The sequence below is a fragment of the Phoenix dactylifera genome, chromosome 12, assembly GCF_009389715.1.
Source record: "Phoenix dactylifera cultivar Barhee BC4 chromosome 12, palm_55x_up_171113_PBpolish2nd_filt_p, whole genome shotgun sequence".
Taxonomy (NCBI): Eukaryota; Viridiplantae; Streptophyta; class Magnoliopsida; order Arecales; family Arecaceae; genus Phoenix; species Phoenix dactylifera.
The window spans coordinates 6,390,333-6,409,595 of record NC_052403.1 but is presented as its reverse complement, the minus strand read 5'-3'; the positions used below and the strand labels follow the sequence as shown (position 1 = coordinate 6,409,595).

At 39.0% G+C, this 19,263-nt stretch overlaps 2 protein-coding genes and 1 non-coding gene across 3 annotated transcripts; 2 read left to right on the top strand and 1 right to left on the bottom strand.

Annotated features, from left to right (window-relative positions):
• The first annotated feature begins 335 nt into the window (after positions 1-335).
• LOC103697804 (sulfate transporter 4.1, chloroplastic-like) lies at positions 336-11,124 on the top strand. Its single transcript, XM_008779741.4, has 17 exons — positions 336-711; positions 974-1,022; positions 1,144-1,348; positions 1,866-2,034; positions 3,241-3,306; positions 3,400-3,507; positions 4,501-4,608; positions 4,693-4,758; positions 5,550-5,610; positions 5,833-5,960; positions 6,801-6,842; positions 7,489-7,605; positions 8,572-8,623; positions 8,993-9,131; positions 9,259-9,332; positions 10,060-10,136; positions 10,208-11,124. The coding sequence occupies exons 1-17, from the start codon at positions 433-435 to the stop codon at positions 10,481-10,483; spliced, it is 2,016 nt and encodes a 671-aa protein (XP_008777963.4). The 5' UTR covers positions 336-432; the 3' UTR covers positions 10,484-11,124.
• Positions 11,125-14,030: 2,906 nt separating this feature from the next.
• Positions 14,031-15,183, top strand: LOC103696468. Its single transcript, XM_008778117.4, has 3 exons — positions 14,031-14,281; positions 14,365-14,470; positions 14,761-15,183. The coding sequence occupies exons 1-3, from the start codon at positions 14,246-14,248 to the stop codon at positions 14,907-14,909; spliced, it is 291 nt and encodes a 96-aa protein (XP_008776339.1). The 5' UTR covers positions 14,031-14,245; the 3' UTR covers positions 14,910-15,183.
• Positions 15,184-18,308: 3,125 nt separating this feature from the next.
• On the bottom strand, positions 18,309-18,426 carry LOC113461424. Its single transcript, XR_003383683.1, has one exon. It is a non-coding gene; the product is annotated as a U5 spliceosomal RNA (small nuclear RNA).
• Between the last annotated feature and the right edge of the window lie 837 nt (positions 18,427-19,263).

The window sequence follows — 19,263 nt, the reverse complement described above, 5'->3', positions numbered from 1 at the left end:
GACTGGAAAGTAGAAAAACTTGGGAGATGTTACAAGCAATTTCAGCGTCAACTTATAATATAAGAAAAATATTTTTGGGCCCAACCCTGTTACCAAATATCCCTGCTGCCATGAATCACAAAAAGTTTTACAACACAAGTCCATCACTGATCCTGCGAACTGTACCAATATGGCCCATGCCACAGGACAGGATAACAGTGCAGTGCTTCTGTTCGATATGAGGTCCATGTTACTCGTAAAATCTAAGGTAGGTGTGTCGCCGTTGCTCTATGGACTCAAACTAAATCCAATGAAGCTGGAGAGTATAACTCGACCACCAACTCTACGGTAATATATATACCCGGCCATATCCATCTCCAGAGTTCCATCCTCCGCCAACTAAATATATTAAGCCTAGTGGCTTCCACGTAGCTGGGAGGTGTGAGGTCCGGAATGGAGATATCCTACGCCACCTCCAGCTCTCCGGACATCCCGATCGGCACCGGCGTAGTCCGGCGGGCAAGGTTGACACCCGTCGATCACCCGTCGCGGCCTCCTTCCTCGGCTACACTCTTCTTCCGGTGGAGGTCTAGAGTCGGTAGCATGACGGCGGTCGAGTTGCTGGAGCTGCTGCTCCCATGCATCCGGTGGATCCGCAACTACCGCTGGCGAGAGTATCTCCAGATGGATCTCGTGGCCGGTGTCACCGTCGGTGTCATGCTCATCCCTCAGGTGCTTGCACTAGTTTTAGGTGGCAATAAAAAGTTCGAATCTTGGAAGTTGATTAGTTGCCTTGACAGAGCTACTCGATTTTTGATTCTGTCTGAGGAACAACAACCATGTCTGCTATAATTGGGATTAGGATGCTAAGAACTACAATAAACACAGAAATAGTTTCTGTCTGCAATATCTTAGTCTTAATTGTCATTACTTATCTTGTATGATTAATTGTCAAGTTGGCACTTGGAGAAGCTTATTTTAAGTTATTTGTCAGGCAATGTCATATGCGAAGTTAGCTGGGCTTCATCCAATTTATGGCCTCTGTGAGTACAATAATCTCTCTGTTTTGCTTACTTTTTTAATTTTATTTTCCTACATTTTCGATCAAAAGTTTGTTATATATCAGTTGTTGCAATTTCTGAAACCAGTAGGTTTTTCATACAGATTCTGGTTTTGTTCCAATATTTGCCTATGCTATATTTGGCTCGTCCCGTCAGCTTGCAATAGGCCCTGTCACAATGGTCTCCCTCTTAGTTTCAAATGCTGTGAGTGCCATTGTTGATTATCCCTCAGACGAGCTTTACACAGAGCTTGCTATATTATTGGCATTCATGGTTGGCGTAGTAGAATGTATAATGGGGCTGCTGAGGTATTAGACTTCTTCTTCTTCTTCCTCCCCTTTTTAACTGATAAAGTTAAATTTTGTAACTGTGATGATTATGGCTTTCACATGGTTTACCTTTGTATCTTTAAACTTTGATGAAGGGGCGTCTGAGTAGGAGTCCAAATCCATGTTTGCATTATTGTGCTTGCATATTTTTTTTTCATGGTGTGCGCATTTTCTACCCCTTAAGTTGGCACCTGTGTCAATCACAGCTTTCAGTCCACAATAATTGTAACTGGAACTATGTGCATACAAATGATTTTACAACTTTTCAATGCCTTATTTCCTTAATCAGTGAAAAAAAGTTATACTAATGGCATGCTACTTGACAACACTCTGCATTGGATTTTATGTTCTGTCCTTGTCCATAAAGCGCTTGATTTGCATGTTCATCTCTTTTTTTCTTTTTTTAATTTTTCGAATAGATTCCATGTTCATTTCTTGAACAACCCTTTTCTTCTGAATTTCTCTTAAGAATCTATATTTGCATTCCTCATTTCAGGCTTGGTTGGCTTCTCCGTTTCATCAGCCGTTCTGTAATTTCTGGCTTCATTACTGCTTCAGCCATTGTAATCGCGCTATCTCAAACCAAATACCTCTTAGGATACAACATAGATAGGAGCAGTGAAATTGTACCACTTGCGAAAAGTATTATTGCTGGTGCTGAAAAGGTGAGCTCTCAATATCCTTTCTGTTAGTAAACTACTGAGTCCTTTGCCTTTTTTTGATATATGAATTTACCTATACTCTGCTTGTACTTCTAGCATACATGTGGTTTCAGTTATTACCTACTATTTGAGGATCTACCTGCCTAGGATTTTGGTTTTTGATAATAAGTTCGCTCAACTTAGAGCTCACTTCCTTTGGCAACCTATGTCACAGCAATAAAAGTGATGCCATGAATTTTTGTTGCAATTTCAATTTGAATTCTGTATGCAATAATTTTTATGGTATTGCAATAATTTGATTTGACAAGGATAAAGCTTGTTAAGTTGTAATTATGTTAACTTCTTTTCAATAAGTTGCATTACATATACCTTGTTTCGATATTGGTATACAGAGTGTGATCAAAGATTCGATTTTTTCGTTAAAGAGCTGAAAATCTGTCCTGTGTTTCTTCGTTTACTTTATTTATTTGGTCTTGTTACAGCATACAACACAAAATTTACATGTTATCCAAGAACAAATATTTTTAGTCGCTTATCCGTCAAAACCTAAATGATGCAACCATCGTTAGAGGTTTTGCTTTTAAATTCATACATCCGCATGAAATGTAGCTGGCGGCCCTGTAAACAGAAACAATCACAAAGAAGGGCTTATACAGCTGATGCCTCATAGTTGAGACAAAGGTCATTGCTTCAGTGGTTGAAACAAGAAATAGACAGTTTTTTCTTCTGAATGACATTTTAACTGATATATGGAGTGTAGTTGCTACTTTGCTGCCCTTTATCTCAACCATTCAATCAACTAATCATTTTACAAATGTGCTGATGTGGGAAAATCTTGGTAGGAGTAATTAGTGGCAAGTGTCCATACAGTGGATAAGTAGAGTTGCAGCACAAACAAGTTTTCACCTTCTTTGGCTACTATATTGTGAAAATTTATCAATTCTGCAACTATCCATTTTCCTCACTTGCAAGATGAATGTGTGAACCATAAATTGTCATCAGGTCGCACTTACAGATTTTTCTTTATGAGCCCAAATTTTATTGTTTGCTCTCAGTAACATTTGTAACCATCATTTATGCCTTTACTTTGAAGTTCCGAGCTGTATGTCTTGTGTTACGTAAGTGCTGTTGCTTTACATCCTAATGTGAATTTGTTTCAAGAATCATTAATATATACCAACTCTATTACTCACTTCCTTCTTGTTGCAGTTCTCATGGCCCCCCTTTGTAATGGGATCTACCATTCTTTCAGTTATCATCCTCATGAAGCACCTGGTAGGGACTTATAGGTTTACCTTTTTTTGAAGTTCCAACCAATGTCCAGTTAGAGCAAACATACCAACTGTTGTCATGACTAAAATGTTGCAGGGGAAAACAAAAAAGAATTTGAGATTCCTTCGTTCATCGGGACCACTTCTAGCAGTCATATTGGGTACATCTTTCATGAAAATCTTTCAACCATCTTCAATTTCTGTGGTAAGATATATGTCTGTTAGATTCACCTGCATACAAGATTGAGATATTAGTTAAATTTTATGCTTAATTTGACAAGAACCAGATGCAAGGGCATGTTCTCCACTCTGTATTTTCATTCATCCTATGCAGGACCAAATCTAACTAAGGGAAGGCTAGTTACTGCTTAAAAGTATATGCAACATGAGAAGTTTGAAAGAAACAGCTAAAGTGAAAAATTAGAAACCTACATTATGGTGATGCAGATACGCTAGGACCTTTTAAACTGAATCTTTCTTGTAAGCATGCAAGGAGCTATATTTTGAAGGAAATCTTCTGCAAATGGCTTTGAAACATAGATTTAACATCTTCATCTACCCAATATTGTTGTCACTGTCTTTAAATTTTCCAAGATGCCATATCTCATTGTTTGTTAGTTTTTAACAATAGAAGACAAGGGTTAAATAGTTAGTGATAGGATCATTCATCTTATTGCTATAGGATCAAATTTCAACATATAACCTTTCTAAACTTATTCAGACAAAACTTTGGTTGTCATTCATTGTGCATGCTGTAGTGATATAAAAATTTGGAAATGGAGAAATTCAATCAACTGTTTTGCATTGATGTCAAAATTTCCAAGTAAAGGACAATATCATATACAAATCTTTTTCTTTTTTGATGGAAATCAGATAAAAATCTTTGGCAAGAAGAATTTGGCACCTGCTCTGTAGTTTGTTATGTTTGTTTCGGACATGGTGTCTAATGTTCAAGTTATATGTATCAAATGTTATGGAAAAAGGTTGCCACTTGGACGACATTTTGTAGATACAAGGAGGGAATTCTGATTAGCCACTTTTCATATATAATACAACATCTGTGATATATGACTTCTTGTGAGTGATAGACTTTTTGGGCTTTCAGTAGGTCAACATGATAGTCACTTTTCCTTTTCTTTCTTAAAGAACTATGGCTTATTCCAGGTAATAAGATTTGTTCCATTTTTATTACTTTTAGGTAGGTGAAATACCGCAGGGCCTTCCAAAATTCCATATTCCTAGAGAATTTCAGTATGCACGATCTCTAATATCGGCTGCATTCCTCATTACAAGTGTGGCGGTTTTGGTAAAATCAAAATTTTGTTCTCCCCCTTCATCTTCTCCTCTCAATTTCCAGAATAAATAATCACTAACCACTTTTGAACTTTAGGAATCTGTGGGGATAGCCAAAGCTTTGGCAGCAAAGAACGGGTATCAATTGGACCCAAATCAAGAGGTAAAGACCGGAAAACTCTATATCACATAAGCTTTAATTTTGGTAATGAGAACTGATGTCTCTAAAGATATATGCAGAATTTTTTCTTTTACATATCCTGTATTAACTTGTTTTCAGAAAAAAATGATGCGGTCGATTCTAGTTTTCACAATTTATTGCTAATACCGAACTAGGTCTGGACAAGGCAATACACTAGGAGAATGTTTCTCACCCATTACTCACTGGAACATATACAGCCATGCAAATGGCTGGCTCTTCCTCAAACTGAAATTTCTTGGCATAGATGGAATTGATTTGTACTGTTTTAAATCCTTTTCACTTTAATCTCAAATTACATTTTCCTTCTTGAGATCCTCCTAGATGAATGCTTTACATTGAGTTAATATTGTCTAAAATGATGATTCCTGATCTCCTAGAACTTGCTAAAAACTGATTGCATCATGTATCTCAAAAAAATCGATGTCCTCACATATGCTACCAAAATGCCTGAAGTTTATAATTTACGAGACTGAGCTTCCTGCTATTATTTCCCAGTTAAAAAGCAGAATGCATTGGGGGACCAATGCTAATGATTGTCAGTTCATCTCTTCTGCAATGGTTTTGATGGATAATATAATCAACACGAGACCCAGATACTCGCCTACTTAGAACATGACGCATACTCTTTCTGTAATGTACATCATTCGATAGCATGTGACATAATCTAACCTTACATTTACATATTAGGTGTAGCATGCCACGTAGTTTTAACCTTATGTAGGAGTAATAGTCTTATTACTTTTCTTTTGCAGCTGTTTGGTCTTGGCATGGCCAATATCTGTGGTTCATTCTTCTCTGCATACCCTTCTACAGGTAGATGTCTTAAATGTGCTTTACTTATTGCAAGCTTGAAGAAATTGAATTATCATTTTTTTTTTCTCTCATAACACACTGTCACTGAAGCACCGATCCCCGGTTAATTTATGTATCTGTAATTCTGTCTTCCTTCAATTCTCTCAAAAATTGTGTCTTCTTCAAAATGAGTATCGAACTTGCATATTTCAAAGACATGGTAATTTGACTCTTGCTGTGCAGGCGCTTTTTCTAGGTCTGCTGTAAATCATGATAGTGGGGCAAAAACTGGATTATCTGGGGTTACAATGGGATTGACAGTGGGATGTGCTCTTTTTTTTCTGACACCATTATTTACGGATATACCTCAGGTATTTTTAGCTTATTGTGCAAGTCATGGACTCATAGTAGGATTAGATCTCTGCAATATGCTGACATGAATGACCAAAGAATAGAAATGACTGATTGTTGGCATATAAATACAGCTTCCATCTAGGAACCTTTTTTCATAATATTGCATAATATGCTAGATCAGTAGTTGCAACCCCCAAAGAAACTGATTTTTACAAATCACATGAAAACTTTTTAATAATACAGTTTGCTAGTATTTCTTTAGGTAATTTAAGAAGAAAAGAAAGGACATAAATATAGTTCGGATTTTCTTTTTTGATGTTACCATCAGACATTCTCTCCTTGCTTCTGCTTTGTTGTATTTGCTGGTCACAGCATCGTAAAATGATGAAACAAGTTCTCAAGTATGTTGATCAGCTTGATATTGACTATGAGATGTGCTATGACATTGTTGCTTCAATCAAGAGCCTGAAATTGGGGCTGCCAATTTCTTTGCCAACAGGACGGAGCATGGCCAACCATTTCTTCATCAAATTTAAGTCTAAGATATATGTGCTTTTAAAGAATAAGTAATGTATCTATGCCATTTACTGCATATATGGTTTGTAATGCTTATGCATAGGGAAGTCCTGCTTTAGTTTATCCTACTTTCTGAAGCTATGAGCAGATGAGCAGAAGTTTCCTTGATAAAGAGTCATTGTTATCCTGATTGGTTCATAAGCATTGACTATTTTTTCAGTAGCTTTCTTTTGAAGTTCTTAGACTTATTTTAACCTTGTTTCTGTTAAATTTTTCAACACTTCAAACTTGACAGGGTTGAATAATTATGCTCATCATATGCTTGTATGTCAATATTTCAGTGTGCACTTGCTGCCATCGTGATTTCTGTTGGCATAAGTCTAGTAAGTACCTGAATACCAGATCTTGGTAGTATTTTGATCTATACTATTAATTAAATTCTTCTTTCTTAATCTACTTCATGGTAGCATCACTCATTCAGTTTTCTCTGTTGCTGTCATCTATGTAATCCTTGCTGCAGCTGGCATGTCATGGCCTTAAAAATTTTCCTGTCTGTTAGTCAGAAAAATGAAATAGACCACCTTATAATCATGCACCTAATTTCCAGAATTGCAGAAAAAAGAACTTAGATAAATTTACATTAGCAACTATGGTGAGTTGGAATTTTAGGTGAACACGAGAGCACCCGAATGATGGAAATTTTGCAGTGTGCTTACCTTTTCCTTGATAAGAAGTCGTATGGTCAGGTTTTCTTTGTTCTGAGGTATTATCATTCAAAATTACCCTTCCAATTATATATTCAGGTTGGGTAGCTAAGCTTTAATGAAGACTCAATCTGGTTGAATTATAGATGTGTAAGTAACATATATTTTTTGGAGTTTAGAGAAGCCAGTGTTTGCAGGTCATCATAAAATATATAATAAAATAAAGCCGGAGCACACTTTTTGCTATATTATCTGGATTAACCAATTCAATGCGCTGGCATCAGTTGTTTGCTCATTTGCACATATAATGTGTCTATCATCTCAGGTGGATTATGAGGAGGCCTTGTTTTTGTGGCATGTGGACAAGAAAGATTTCCTTCTCTGGACTATCACCTGCATTACAACATTGTTCCTTGGAATTGAGATTGGTGTGCTTGTTGGGGTAAGGATCTTTATCAGCTGCTTGTTAATTTGAAACTGCATGCAAATTATTATTTTCATTTTTTGGATTAATAAAGTCTGATTAAATAGGTTATTTCTTAGAGCTAGCCTTGTTTACTTTTCCATTATTTATGCTTTGTTCATTTATATGATGCCCTTTTCTTCAATTTTCAGGCTATAATTGGGAATTCCATTGTTGTTGTTAACTGAGTTTGACAACCTTGATGACTACAGCTTGTCCTATCTATTAAAAGTCGGCCTTATGAATCTGCTTCTCCATAGGAACCCGAATTGGATTTCTCTTATTGATGCAGTCTATGGTATTTTCTGAAAATAAGCTGGCTCCGTCTAACTTTGTGCCCTACAAACATGCAACTCTCTGAGTTTTCTTATATGTCCGGCTCAATCTATCTTAGCTTTCCTGCATGCACCTCCACTATTATTCTTCCAGAATCATTCTGTGTTGATGCACCTTTCCTTTGCCATCAGAATCAGATCTCCACCTTAGCAGTGAATGATATCCAAGATAACACCTCGAGACTGCTTTCTGGCTATTGATATCCATTGAAATCCAGCCTGTTTATCAGTTTTCAACTATAATTACACCATACTTAGAGTAACCCTAACCCACCCTACCTAGGTGGGAGCCTAGACTCCTGAGCAGACCGAGCCTCGTACTCATGGAACCATGACTTTGAAATGGGGGCTGAAAGAGCCTAAGAAGCAAGAGGTGATACCATCCAAGCTGACAGTCGGCAGCACCATACTAGAGTTGTTGCACATGAAACATTATATTAAACAAATATTATATGCTCAACGCCTTAAACTTATGAACTCTTATACTGATGGTCCTTAAAATTTCAGGTTTTCATATTTAACCAATGCAAGTAGTCCATGTAGATCACATTGCTAGTGCCAGTGACTCACAGGATGAGAAAATCTGATTCGGATTTTATCTATATTGCAGGTAAGCTCCTCCCTTGCATGCGTCATCCATGAATCAGCAAATCCACATATCGGTGCGTGTTTCTTCTTGATTGGGTCCAAATTTAGACCTAGAAAGCCTGGAATGAAGCATCATCTGCAGGCAACCTTTCTATATATACAGCTTGTCCCAAATATGGTTTAGATACTCATGCAAAATAGGTAATTGGAGCTAGCAGACTTGTAATGTAAAATATTGTCAGTCAACTTCTGTTTGAATATATAACTGACAAAGTCAAGCTGTAATTATAATCATATTAATTGCCATGTAATTTTACATTCTAATGCTGAAATTGCTTGAATTTTACATTCATATATAATCAGTTTACATGTTCTAGCATATCGAATAACAGTTACTATTTTCTTGGAGTTCGTAATTGGTTGTATCCTGGGTCTTGTTGCAGCTGTCTTGGGGCGGCTTCCTGGGACTACCGTTTACAGAAACATCGAACAGTATCCTGAAGCATATATACATGATGGAATTGTTGTTGTTCAAATTGATGCACCGATCTACTTTGCAAATGTCAGTTACATCAGGGACAGGTGAAGGCTTAGGATTTTTAGAATGGATAAGAGCCAAGAAAATTGTTAAATGACATGCCAAATTTGCAGATTCAATAACCATGAAAACTTACAAAACGTTGAGTTGATTACAATAGTTTGTTCGCAGGCTACAAGAGTATCAAACCACAAAGTATGGACCAGAAGCCGAAAGGGTTTATTTCGTGATCATCGAAATGGCATGTAAGTTCTCAAATTGTTCAGAACATAGCCAGTTATTTTTCTCACCTAAGTAAAGAACATTGAAGATGTTCTTATAGATACTGTAAAAAAATATGGCTTTAAAAAACACTATGACTTTTTTTAATAATATCACGGGGTGGGTAAACCTCCCTTATCATCAAAAAAAAAAAAAACACAAAGACTTCTGTCTGTCTTAATATCCTTTATTTTATAACCTATCTTTTTGATACAGTAAGTTACCCTTACCAATAAATCATTTAAACAAAAAGAAGACAAAAAGATAAAATCTAAAGGTCTTGTGAAGAACAACGAAACTAACCCTGTTAGGTTTCCTGTTGTTATATAATTTAGCAACCATCTACTATTGCTTTAGTGTGGTCTGTACCACAAACAAAATTTACCAAGTGATTTTGTTGAGATTCCTAAGTTATTGATTAATAAGCATCCATTAGTTATTGCAAGAATGTGTATTTAGAAACTATGGAATTGGTGAAAAAAAAACTGGTTGTTTAAAGTAGCTTATGAAAATTTACATTCACCCCACACTCTGGGTCCTCTATTCCGTATAATGATGTACCTGGAAGATAACAGCTAAGGTCAGACATAGTGCTGTAAGTTAATTTAGCAGGACCAACAAGAAATTGATTTTTCCTATACCAATACATAATCATTGTTCTTTTTTTTTTTAAAAAAAAAATATATTACTTTTATATATTGTTGCATGCAGCTGTTCCATATATTGACTGTAGTGCTGTTCAAGCTCTCAAGGACCTGCATCAAGAGTACAAATCACAAGAAATCCAGGTCAACCTCTCTAAATCCGAGATTCTATTTCTTATTTTGCATTATAATTGGTCCCTTGGTAACTTCTGCAGATTGTAATTTCCAATCCAAATCGAAAAGTTCTGCTAACTCTCTCAAGATCAGGACTTGTTGAAATGATTGGCAAGAACTGGTATTTTGTGAGCGTGCATGAGGCTGTCGAAGCTTGCCTCCAGGAAATGCCGAACTTGCATGGGACAATATCAAGGCTAGTGGGAAATTCGACTGCCTGTGGGCAACCAAATTTCCTCCAAAAGTTATGGAAACAGCAAAGTGGAGATGACTCCCCTCTTGGTCAAGAGCCTTTGCTGCCTGAAAACGTGATCTGAGTGTCGTCTCTCTATTGGCTTATTTTTTGCTGGTTCGGTCTGTGATATCCTATGTACATAAACAATATGAAGAATTATTTTTCACAAGAGAAACTAAGAGTGTTATGGCCTTCTCGAGTACAATACTTCATGCTGGTGACAAGTTGGATGGGGTTCTATAACTCATAATGGAAGCCTTGAGATCCTAGGACTGAAATCAGCTTTCTCAGAAAGAACTGATTCCGCAACAGAGCCAGTGGCTAATGGCCTTGAAACTACTCACCTTCATATCTTGGATATCCCTGATTGTTTGTTTTCGAAGTTTTACAGGCTTAAGATTTAGGCTGGCAGACTCTTGCTTCATGGTTTGTGATTAGTGGGTCCTTCATAATTTGTGTCATCTTACAGTTGATTGTGGATGGGCTGTCAGCTATCAGATAAGAATGAGAACTTAAAGCCATTTTGTAGAAAGCCTCGAGGCTCCAACAAATGTCTAGAAATTTGTATAGGATTCTCAGCTACTTATGGATTAAACCTTATGTTGTATAGAAGGCCATTAATACCCACCTGTGAATGATCCTGTAAATGAACTTAAACCTTATTTTTGACACTTGTGTAGATTGAGATTGTTCATTATTTTTACTACTGCACTTCTTGGACAATTAACTAGGCTAAAAAAAATGCCTCTTGTATTTTGTATGGAATGGTGAATATTCCTCTGCATTTTGAATTGCTACAATATCAATCATGCATTTTCAATATTGCTCAAATAGATTCAAAATCTACCTAATTTCGATCATGAGTCGCCAAAGATGCCTACATAGAAATTGACGTGGAGAAAGTTGTCTAATATGGATGCAGTTGTATCCAAGCGCCAAAATACCTGCTAGGTGCTAAAAATTCCCACCAAAAAACACCAACCCCATCCCCTCTCTAGTCAATATTATTTGATTGAATAGTTGTCTTAGCTTCTTATTTGAAGAAAACCTCCCCTTCAACACAGATATGGGATAACAAATCAAGTCTTTCCTTAATATTTGAAATAGTTGTTCCCAATTTATGTTGATTATGTTTCGCTTCTTTCTAAGAGAAAGACAATCAAACAATGCCCAATCATGATCCTTGCGGATCGGATCATCTATATAGGATAAAAAAAGAAACTCTAAATATTTGTTATCTTTCTCTTTGAATGAGATCTCAATTCCAGCTACGATTTCATTAGATATCTTACAACTAGAATCTCTTCTTTTTCTGATCCACTTTCTCCACAACCGCAAACTCCGGTCAGATTCAGGCATGATACACTTTTTATTTATTGAGAGAACCCAAGTACTCCCTTGCGGAACCATAAAACAACTCTCAAAAAAAAAAAAAAATTCTTTTGAAAGATACAGGAGTGAATCAATCAACCTATTAGTATTGGAAGATTCAAAAGATTCTTCCAATGTCTCATTTTTAGGTCCAATGAAATTCATAGGTATAGGAAGAAGCCCCATCAAATAGAGATTTTTTTTTTTGACCATCTTTCGATTGTTAATACGAGATATAAGGACAGCTACTACAAGCAGTACTATACCTTTGATCGTGAAATATCAATTGCTTGTTGAACCTTGCAACTAGCATACATTTTTTCGATATGAGAATCATTATCTAATGAATTCAATGGTTCCAAAATAAATGATAGAGATGGATGGAATTCCAACTGGATCTTGATTTCAAATCAAAAAGAGATATGGCGAAATTGGTAGATGCTACGGACTTGATTGGATTAAGCCTTAATATGGAAACCTCCAAAGTCAGAGAAACTCTAGAATTAAAAATAGGCAATTCTGAACCAAATCTTTATTTATTTATTTATTTTTTCATTCGTGATTCAAACAAAATTTACTCTCTCTTTTTCTTATTCACTATACTCTCTTACAAGGTGGATCCGAAGAAAGATCTTTGCATCCCAGTTGTTATGTGTCGCATTTTTGGACTCTTTTTTGAGTGTTATCATGGTCGAAGCAGACAAAGTGCTGCTCCGTATAGGATGGGAAAGGTAAAGGGAAGGTGGGACACGGCTTCTTCCTAATTCTAGACGATAGGAAATATCTGGCCCAAGATGGCCCAGCTGCTTCCGTTCCTGTTGTTTGGACGTGCAGTGAGGTTCCCGTTTCTTGCGGGCAAAACAACCCATCATGCGGACTTTTTGTTTTTTCTCTTTTTGCTGGACAGCTGGTAAACAAGAAAAATATTAAATTTTTCTTCGCTCGTTGTTACGTATTGAGAGGGTCTCTTGCAAAAAGCTGGCGGAAAAAATATTATTTAAAATTTTTAAATATATATGAGTTTATTATTATGTTAAATTCTACGGGAGGCATTTTCAGAGTGTCTACACCTTCTCTTTTGTGTTTTATTATTATTATTATTATTATTTTGATGGCTGTACCCATATTTCGATAGCTGCATTAGTTGTAAAAAAAAAAAAAAGGGGCATTTCGGGAGCGTCTTCTTCCTGATGCCCATTTATTTGGTCATTCGTGATGTTAGAGGCAAACCAATGGTGAGCCCTCTTCGAGGGTCTTTTGGAAGCTACCGCCTACCGGGCATCTTCGGGGATCCCGTGACGCGAGAGGGCGGTAAACAAGTGGGGCCTTTGAATCCAACGGATTTCTACACTCAAATTAATTGGTGAAGCAACTACCTTGGAAGGAAAGTGGGCCGGATGCTACCGTCATGATGCTACTTCCCATGAATTGCTCGTACTCTATAATTTCTACACGTGTCCACGCATGAGATGAACTATTTCTATACGAAGATGGGAGAATATCTCATAATTCTATAACAACTAACAAAAAAGGATACTTAAATTAAAAATTCAAATTATGACAGATGGTGAGGCTAGTACATGTTGGGATCACGTTAAGTTATGGCCCACATTGATAAATGGCATCAATATGATTCAAGTGGGAGAATGTTGCATCCCGTTTAATTAAATTCTGATTTCGTTTAATTAGAACCCACACCTTGACAAGTGTCACTTGTAAATCCTGATAATCATAAGGGTATTGAGGTAATTTCATAGCAGTGAAGCATCATCTTCATTGGAGGACATGAAACTTGATCAACAAATGTTTGAAAATACTTCAGCGATCCATGTAAACTAAATCTCTCTCTATACTCTTATTCCGACTCCGAATCCACCACGTGACGTGCATGACGTACGCTGGTGGGAGGGTGGAGGACGGCAGCGGGTTGGTCCGCTGGCTGGCGTGCGTTGAGCGTCCGGCACGTGTGGAGGGCGCGCCCATCTTGCGTGCTGGTCTCGGAGGTCTGCACGCCGATTGGGTCCCACGGTCACGTGAGAGGTCGTGGAGCATGTTCCACGCCATGAGAGAGCAGAATCTCCCTCATCTCCTCTCCTCCAATCATCCCCCATCTCCCACGTGAACCCTCTCCTCCTGTTTCTTTCTTTCTTGCTTCCCTATACGAGTTTGAGTTGTATCTTTCACGTGGAAGAATGATTCACGATGTTGGCCGTTTGATTGTTCTCTATACGTACAGATCTCCATTACATAATCCAACAGTAGACTCGGGGGGAGGAAGGTGAATATATCCTTCTTTCATATGAAAGATACACCACCGATCCCACCCTCTACCCCCTTCTTTAAATTAACTCCCCAGTCCTGACCTCTTCTTTCACTCCCAAAACTCATCTCTCCCCTCTCCCATCCTAGTTCTATTTTAGTCTGAGTGGCCAGTGTTTATCTAGTGATCGCAGGTGGTTTACTAGCTCTGATCATGGGTGACTCTTCAACAGCCTCCTACATCCGAATGGTAATATAAGAGATGGCAACCTTACGACATTTGATCATTAACTTTCCTTATTATTTCATGGGCTATATGTGTGTTTATCATAGGTGCAACATCTGATCGAGAGGTGCCTTCTCTTCCACATGAATAAGGAAGAGTGCGTGGATGCCCTCTCCAAGCATGCTAACATTAACCCTGTCATCACGTCAACTGGTAACCTTTCTGCTTCCATCACAGCTCTCGTCTCTCCTCTTCATATTCATGTTGCATTTTAATTAAAGCTTACTCAAAGCAAAACAAACGAACAAGGTGCGAAGTAGGCCATAGTCTAGTGGATGCAGCAGTACTCCTCTATTTAGGAGAAGGAAGATTAATCTGCAGGTTCGAACTTTGGGGGGAGTTTGCTGATGGTATTTGCTAAAGAAAAAAAGGGTGTACAGCATAACATAATAGATGATCTTTTGGAGGGCTTACGTTTGTGTTTTGTATGCCGTACGTGTCAGTATGGAAGGAGTTGGAGAAGGAGAACAAGGAGTTCTTCGAGGGGTACACGCGAGAGAGGGAGGAGTGGTTGTCGGAAATGGAGACAATGCAAAGGATTCAAAAGATGCTGGTCGAGACCGCTGCCAGAGACTCCAACAACGAAGACTAACAGATCCCATCCCTGCATTCTGACCGACCTCCCAAGTCTTCTGAACCAGTATATTATCCACTACTACTGAAGATAGTGGCATCCCGTTGTAAATTCCACCACAAGCCTAGGGTGGACAAGTAATTAGATAAAGCTTCAAAACTATTCTAGCCTAAATATGTTGTGGCGGCGTGCTGTTGTTTTATGTGTACAGGTGGCAGCACTGGGACTCTTGGGTGCATTGTGCCGTGTAAATTTTATGGAACTTGCTATATATTTTTCCTGTGAATTCGCACGTGGTCGGCGCTGGTGTTCGTGTTGGATTCCCACTTTTTCCATGCCTTGGATTGAGTTGGACGTGAACGGTGGCTTCTCTTTCCTTGCTTGACCGGATGAGTGAGTCCTTGAGGACTGGGAGGGCTGCCGTTTTCTTTCTACTACGAAAAAAAACAAACAACAAAATAGCAAAGTTGATAGAAGATAGGTTGGTGAAAGTTCAACAGTCTTTTACCACGTGGGGATGTCTGGAGAGGCACGTGATTAGAGGTGAGACTGGCCTCACTGTTTTGTATATGGTGGTGGATCAACTTTATTAGCCCCCATGCAAGTCCTCTTTAACGGTCAGGGCGGTCAATACATTTGGAGGTACGGATTCAGTGAATGAGACCTTTTTTTTAATAATAAATTTTTTAATAAGTATAAAATATTTAGAAAAAAGATATGAAAATACGTAGTCACCAAGTACATTATTTCAACAAAAAGCATATATGCAACAAAGGCAAATAAAAAGTTTTTCCAGTTTAATATAATTTTTGAATGAAAATATGAAAAAGTAATTATGCTGGAGAAAGGCCTATCATGAAACTGGTTAAATAACTGAGATAATGCTTGGCAATATTGTTTACCATGTCAAGGGCAGAGCAGGGAAAGGTTATCCCATGACTCTTCATGGTCAAGATAAAGGAAAAAATTTGTGCAGAAAGGGACCTCTCTATAAGAGAAAGTAGGGGCATTATGAGAAATTCACTCCATCTAATTAATAAAAGTTCCATCCCACCATCTCCCCTTCAAGCGAGTACCCAAGCAGCCACTGCAACGTCAGCTATTCAACCCCCCCTCCCTCCTTTTCTTTCTCTACCCTCCAAGAAATCGATCTCCAATCCTTCCATCTTTCTTCCTGATGGCCCAGCTGGATCAGGAGTAATGTGAGAGAAGGAAAACCAAGACCAAAACCAAAAAAGAGAAGGGATGAAAGATAAGAGTGGCTTCGAGACGTGTATCAAGCCAACCAAATCCCTTTCTCTCTCTCTCCACCCAAAACAAAACTACTGTCCCCAACTTCCCAAATTGCCCCTCTGCAGGCCAGGAAACTCTTCACCTCCCTTCCATCAAGGGAGAAGACTCGTAGCCAGCTCTTGTTCCCATTTTATATGGGGCCTTTGCTTCCTTTTGGTCAGCCTCCCGGAGGCTTCCATTGGTCTGAGGCCTTAGGCGACTGAGGCGCGGTCGCCTAGGGCTCGGGCCGGCCCTGATCACTACTAGTGAGACATGTTAGAATATTTTCAAAATATGAACTTCCAAATCTTAATTAGCATGTTATTATTTTTGATTAACAAGACAAAAATAACTTTGTTGATTATTCATGAGAGGTGTTTTGTGGATGATATTAGTGATGATTGTTGTCATGCCCCACATCTAGAACATGATATGGCGGTACCGCCGAGGGGACTTTGGCGGGCAATGAAGGCACATGGACTACATGAGGTAGACTTAGGCTGGCAATAAAAAAATGAAAGATTGATTAGGTTATGAGTAGAGCTGATCACGGGTCTTCTGCCTGCCCAGTCCAGCCCGGAATTTTTCGGGCTTGGGCATTAAAAAAAAGCCCATGGGTCGGGCCTGGGCAGGAAAAGCGGCCCGACCAAAAAATCGGGTCGGGCCTGGAAACTTTTAAAAATGGCCCGGCCCGTGTTTTATATATAAAACACCATATATATATATATATATATATATATATATATATATATATATCCAGTTTTAGAAAGCCCATTAAGCTGTTGGACCATTCTGGCCCATTTTCATATTCCAATCAAAAAAAAAGGCCTGTCGGGTCGGGCCTGGGACCAGATTTATAAAGTCGGATCGGGCTTGGACAAAAAATTTAAGCCCGACAGTCGGGCCGGGCCGGGCCGGGCCTGGGCATAGCCATCAGGCTTAATATCTACCGTCGAGCCTGGCCCGAGCCCGACCCCACCCGAGTTTTGATCAGCTCTAGTTATGAGCTTAGTTTTAGCAAAGTATATTAGTTTTTGTGATTGATTTACTACAAGGCAAACCTTGGCATGCTTTGTTTCAAACTTTAAAGCATGTTTTTCCCAGCTGAAGTTTTGAGGATATGATTTCGGACATTCCACTACCTATGAGAGAGATGGTGGATAGGTTGGTCTGGGTGGCCACCGGTCAATCCAAGGTGCGGGCCACAGACTTACAGGAGGTGATGGGAGGTGATGTAGTTAGACAGATGGATGGTAGATGGATTTAGAGGATGGGTGTTCACCCTCCTGTAACCTTGTTCTTATAAAAGGTGGTATGCGGTTGCTTACCAACGAGGAGTGTGCTGACAGAGAGGAAAGTCATAATTACCCCGAGCTACGATAGATGCCTCGGGATGGAGGAGACCATCAGCCATGTTCTGCTTGAGTGCTTGCAGGAAGTACACATCTGGAGGTAGACTACGTTCCCCCTGCCTCGGGTCGTTCGATCAGTTGACAACCTGTTTCACCAAATGAGGACCGCCATGTAGAGTTCGAGGATGGTGGGGTGGAAAATCACCTAGGCGTATCTGGTGTACCACATATGGTTGGATAGGAACGCCCGGATCTTTGAGGACAAGCGGGCATCCATGAGGAGTGTAGTAGAGAGGGCTCATTTTCGAGCTGTTGAGGTCACCAGAGCTACCATCATGATTTCATCTAGGACCCTCCTTCTACTGTTACAGCGCCTAAGATTGTCCTTGATAAAGTAAACTTCGATGGTATTGTCCCAAGCAATGGAGATAGAGCTGGTGTGGGTTTCGTGATCAGGAGTCACGATTCACGGCTGCAGGAGGCCGAAATATTTTGTTGACTGTGGAAATTGCTTTTCCGGTAAGATTATGCCGATCAATTGATGAACTTTCTCTGGTGAAAGAAATAAAGTTTTAGTTTTTTTTATTGTTAAAAAAAGAAAAATGGAACTCAAAAACCGAACCCACCCAAATATTTAGGAGATAGTTCTGCTATTAGAATTCATCTAAAACCTTGCTGATCCTCAAAAATTGGTGCGAAAAAACCTGAAAATTGCATAACTTCAAATTATTATCTAAATTTTAAAAGACAACAACACAGCCCAATAAAAATATTTAACTTTATTTACAGGGTCAATCTCCATAAGAGAAAACCCTTCAAAAAAATTGGCGTAAGCTGCTTTTTGTGGCGGGCACACGGTATTCTTTAGTAAAAGGCGAAAGAATAGTTCGCTCTGCGCCCACCACGCAGCCGCGCGCTCCAAATCGCCGACCGCAGAGTCCTTTTGTGGAGCCGCATCGCGTCCGGTACTCTTTTCCTTCCCGATATGGGACTAAAATCCCTTCCCACTTTGTCCGCCTAAACCGCAAACTCCATCTCGCCTCCGGCCTCGCAGTCCTCGCGATCGCCCAACCCGAGACCATTCCCCTCAACACCGCCCTCAAAAGCCGAGAAAAAGAGGGTACCTCCACATCCCCCCTTGCGTCTTGCGCGAACCAAACCCCCACCTTGGTGACCTCCTCGAACCCAAGTGAATGCGCTATTTCTTTGGCTATCATACTCGTTATACTAGAGTACTAATATTTGAATTCTAGATCACCATGATGAATTTGTATTTCACCTTGTTTATCTTGCATTCAAGTTCAGGAGGAGGGAGAAGGCCTGCATGTCACAGAGAGACTTGGATCCTCAATGCTTTGCACATTATTCAGGGACTGGTGAATGGTTGGAGCTTGTCTCCGTTTGTTTATTCATCCTTTGGCATCCGTTTATGGTGAAAACTCATTTATATTGATATGAAAGGCGACGAGTAAGTAATTCTGATTGATTGAACACGCCCGTCTTAAATCCAATCAAGACCACTGAATACAGCGACCCAATTATTGCCGATGGTTTCCTGTTCGTCATAGGATATGAAGGCCGTACTTAATGTCATTCTAGTGGACCGTATATCAGAACCCATGACGACGAGGCAGCAGTTCTGACAACCCAGGCTATTTTCATCAAGACTATTATACCAGTAAACTACAAGAATCATGCCAAGCGTATTCGATGCATACTATATAGGACAATTAATTACACACACTTCA

Bases quoted from the DNA above. Each gene is read 5' to 3' on its own strand.
- LOC103697804 (XM_008779741.4), top strand. From the start codon at position 433: ATGGAGATATCCTACGCCACCTCCAGCTCTCCGGACATCCCGATCGGC. The intron at 6,843-7,488 runs GTAAGTACCTGA...CTATCATCTCAG, and splicing joins TTTCTGTTGGCATAAGTCTA to GTGGATTATGAGGAGGCCTT. The intron at 9,333-10,059 runs GTAAGTTCTCAA...TGTTGCATGCAG, and splicing joins CGTGATCATCGAAATGGCAT to CTGTTCCATATATTGACTGT.
- LOC103696468 (XM_008778117.4), top strand. From the start codon at position 14,246: ATGGGTGACTCTTCAACAGCCTCCTACATCCGAATG. The intron at 14,282-14,364 runs GTAATATAAGAG...TGTTTATCATAG, and splicing joins CAGCCTCCTACATCCGAATG to GTGCAACATCTGATCGAGAG. The intron at 14,471-14,760 runs GTAACCTTTCTG...CGTACGTGTCAG, and splicing joins CCCTGTCATCACGTCAACTG to TATGGAAGGAGTTGGAGAAG.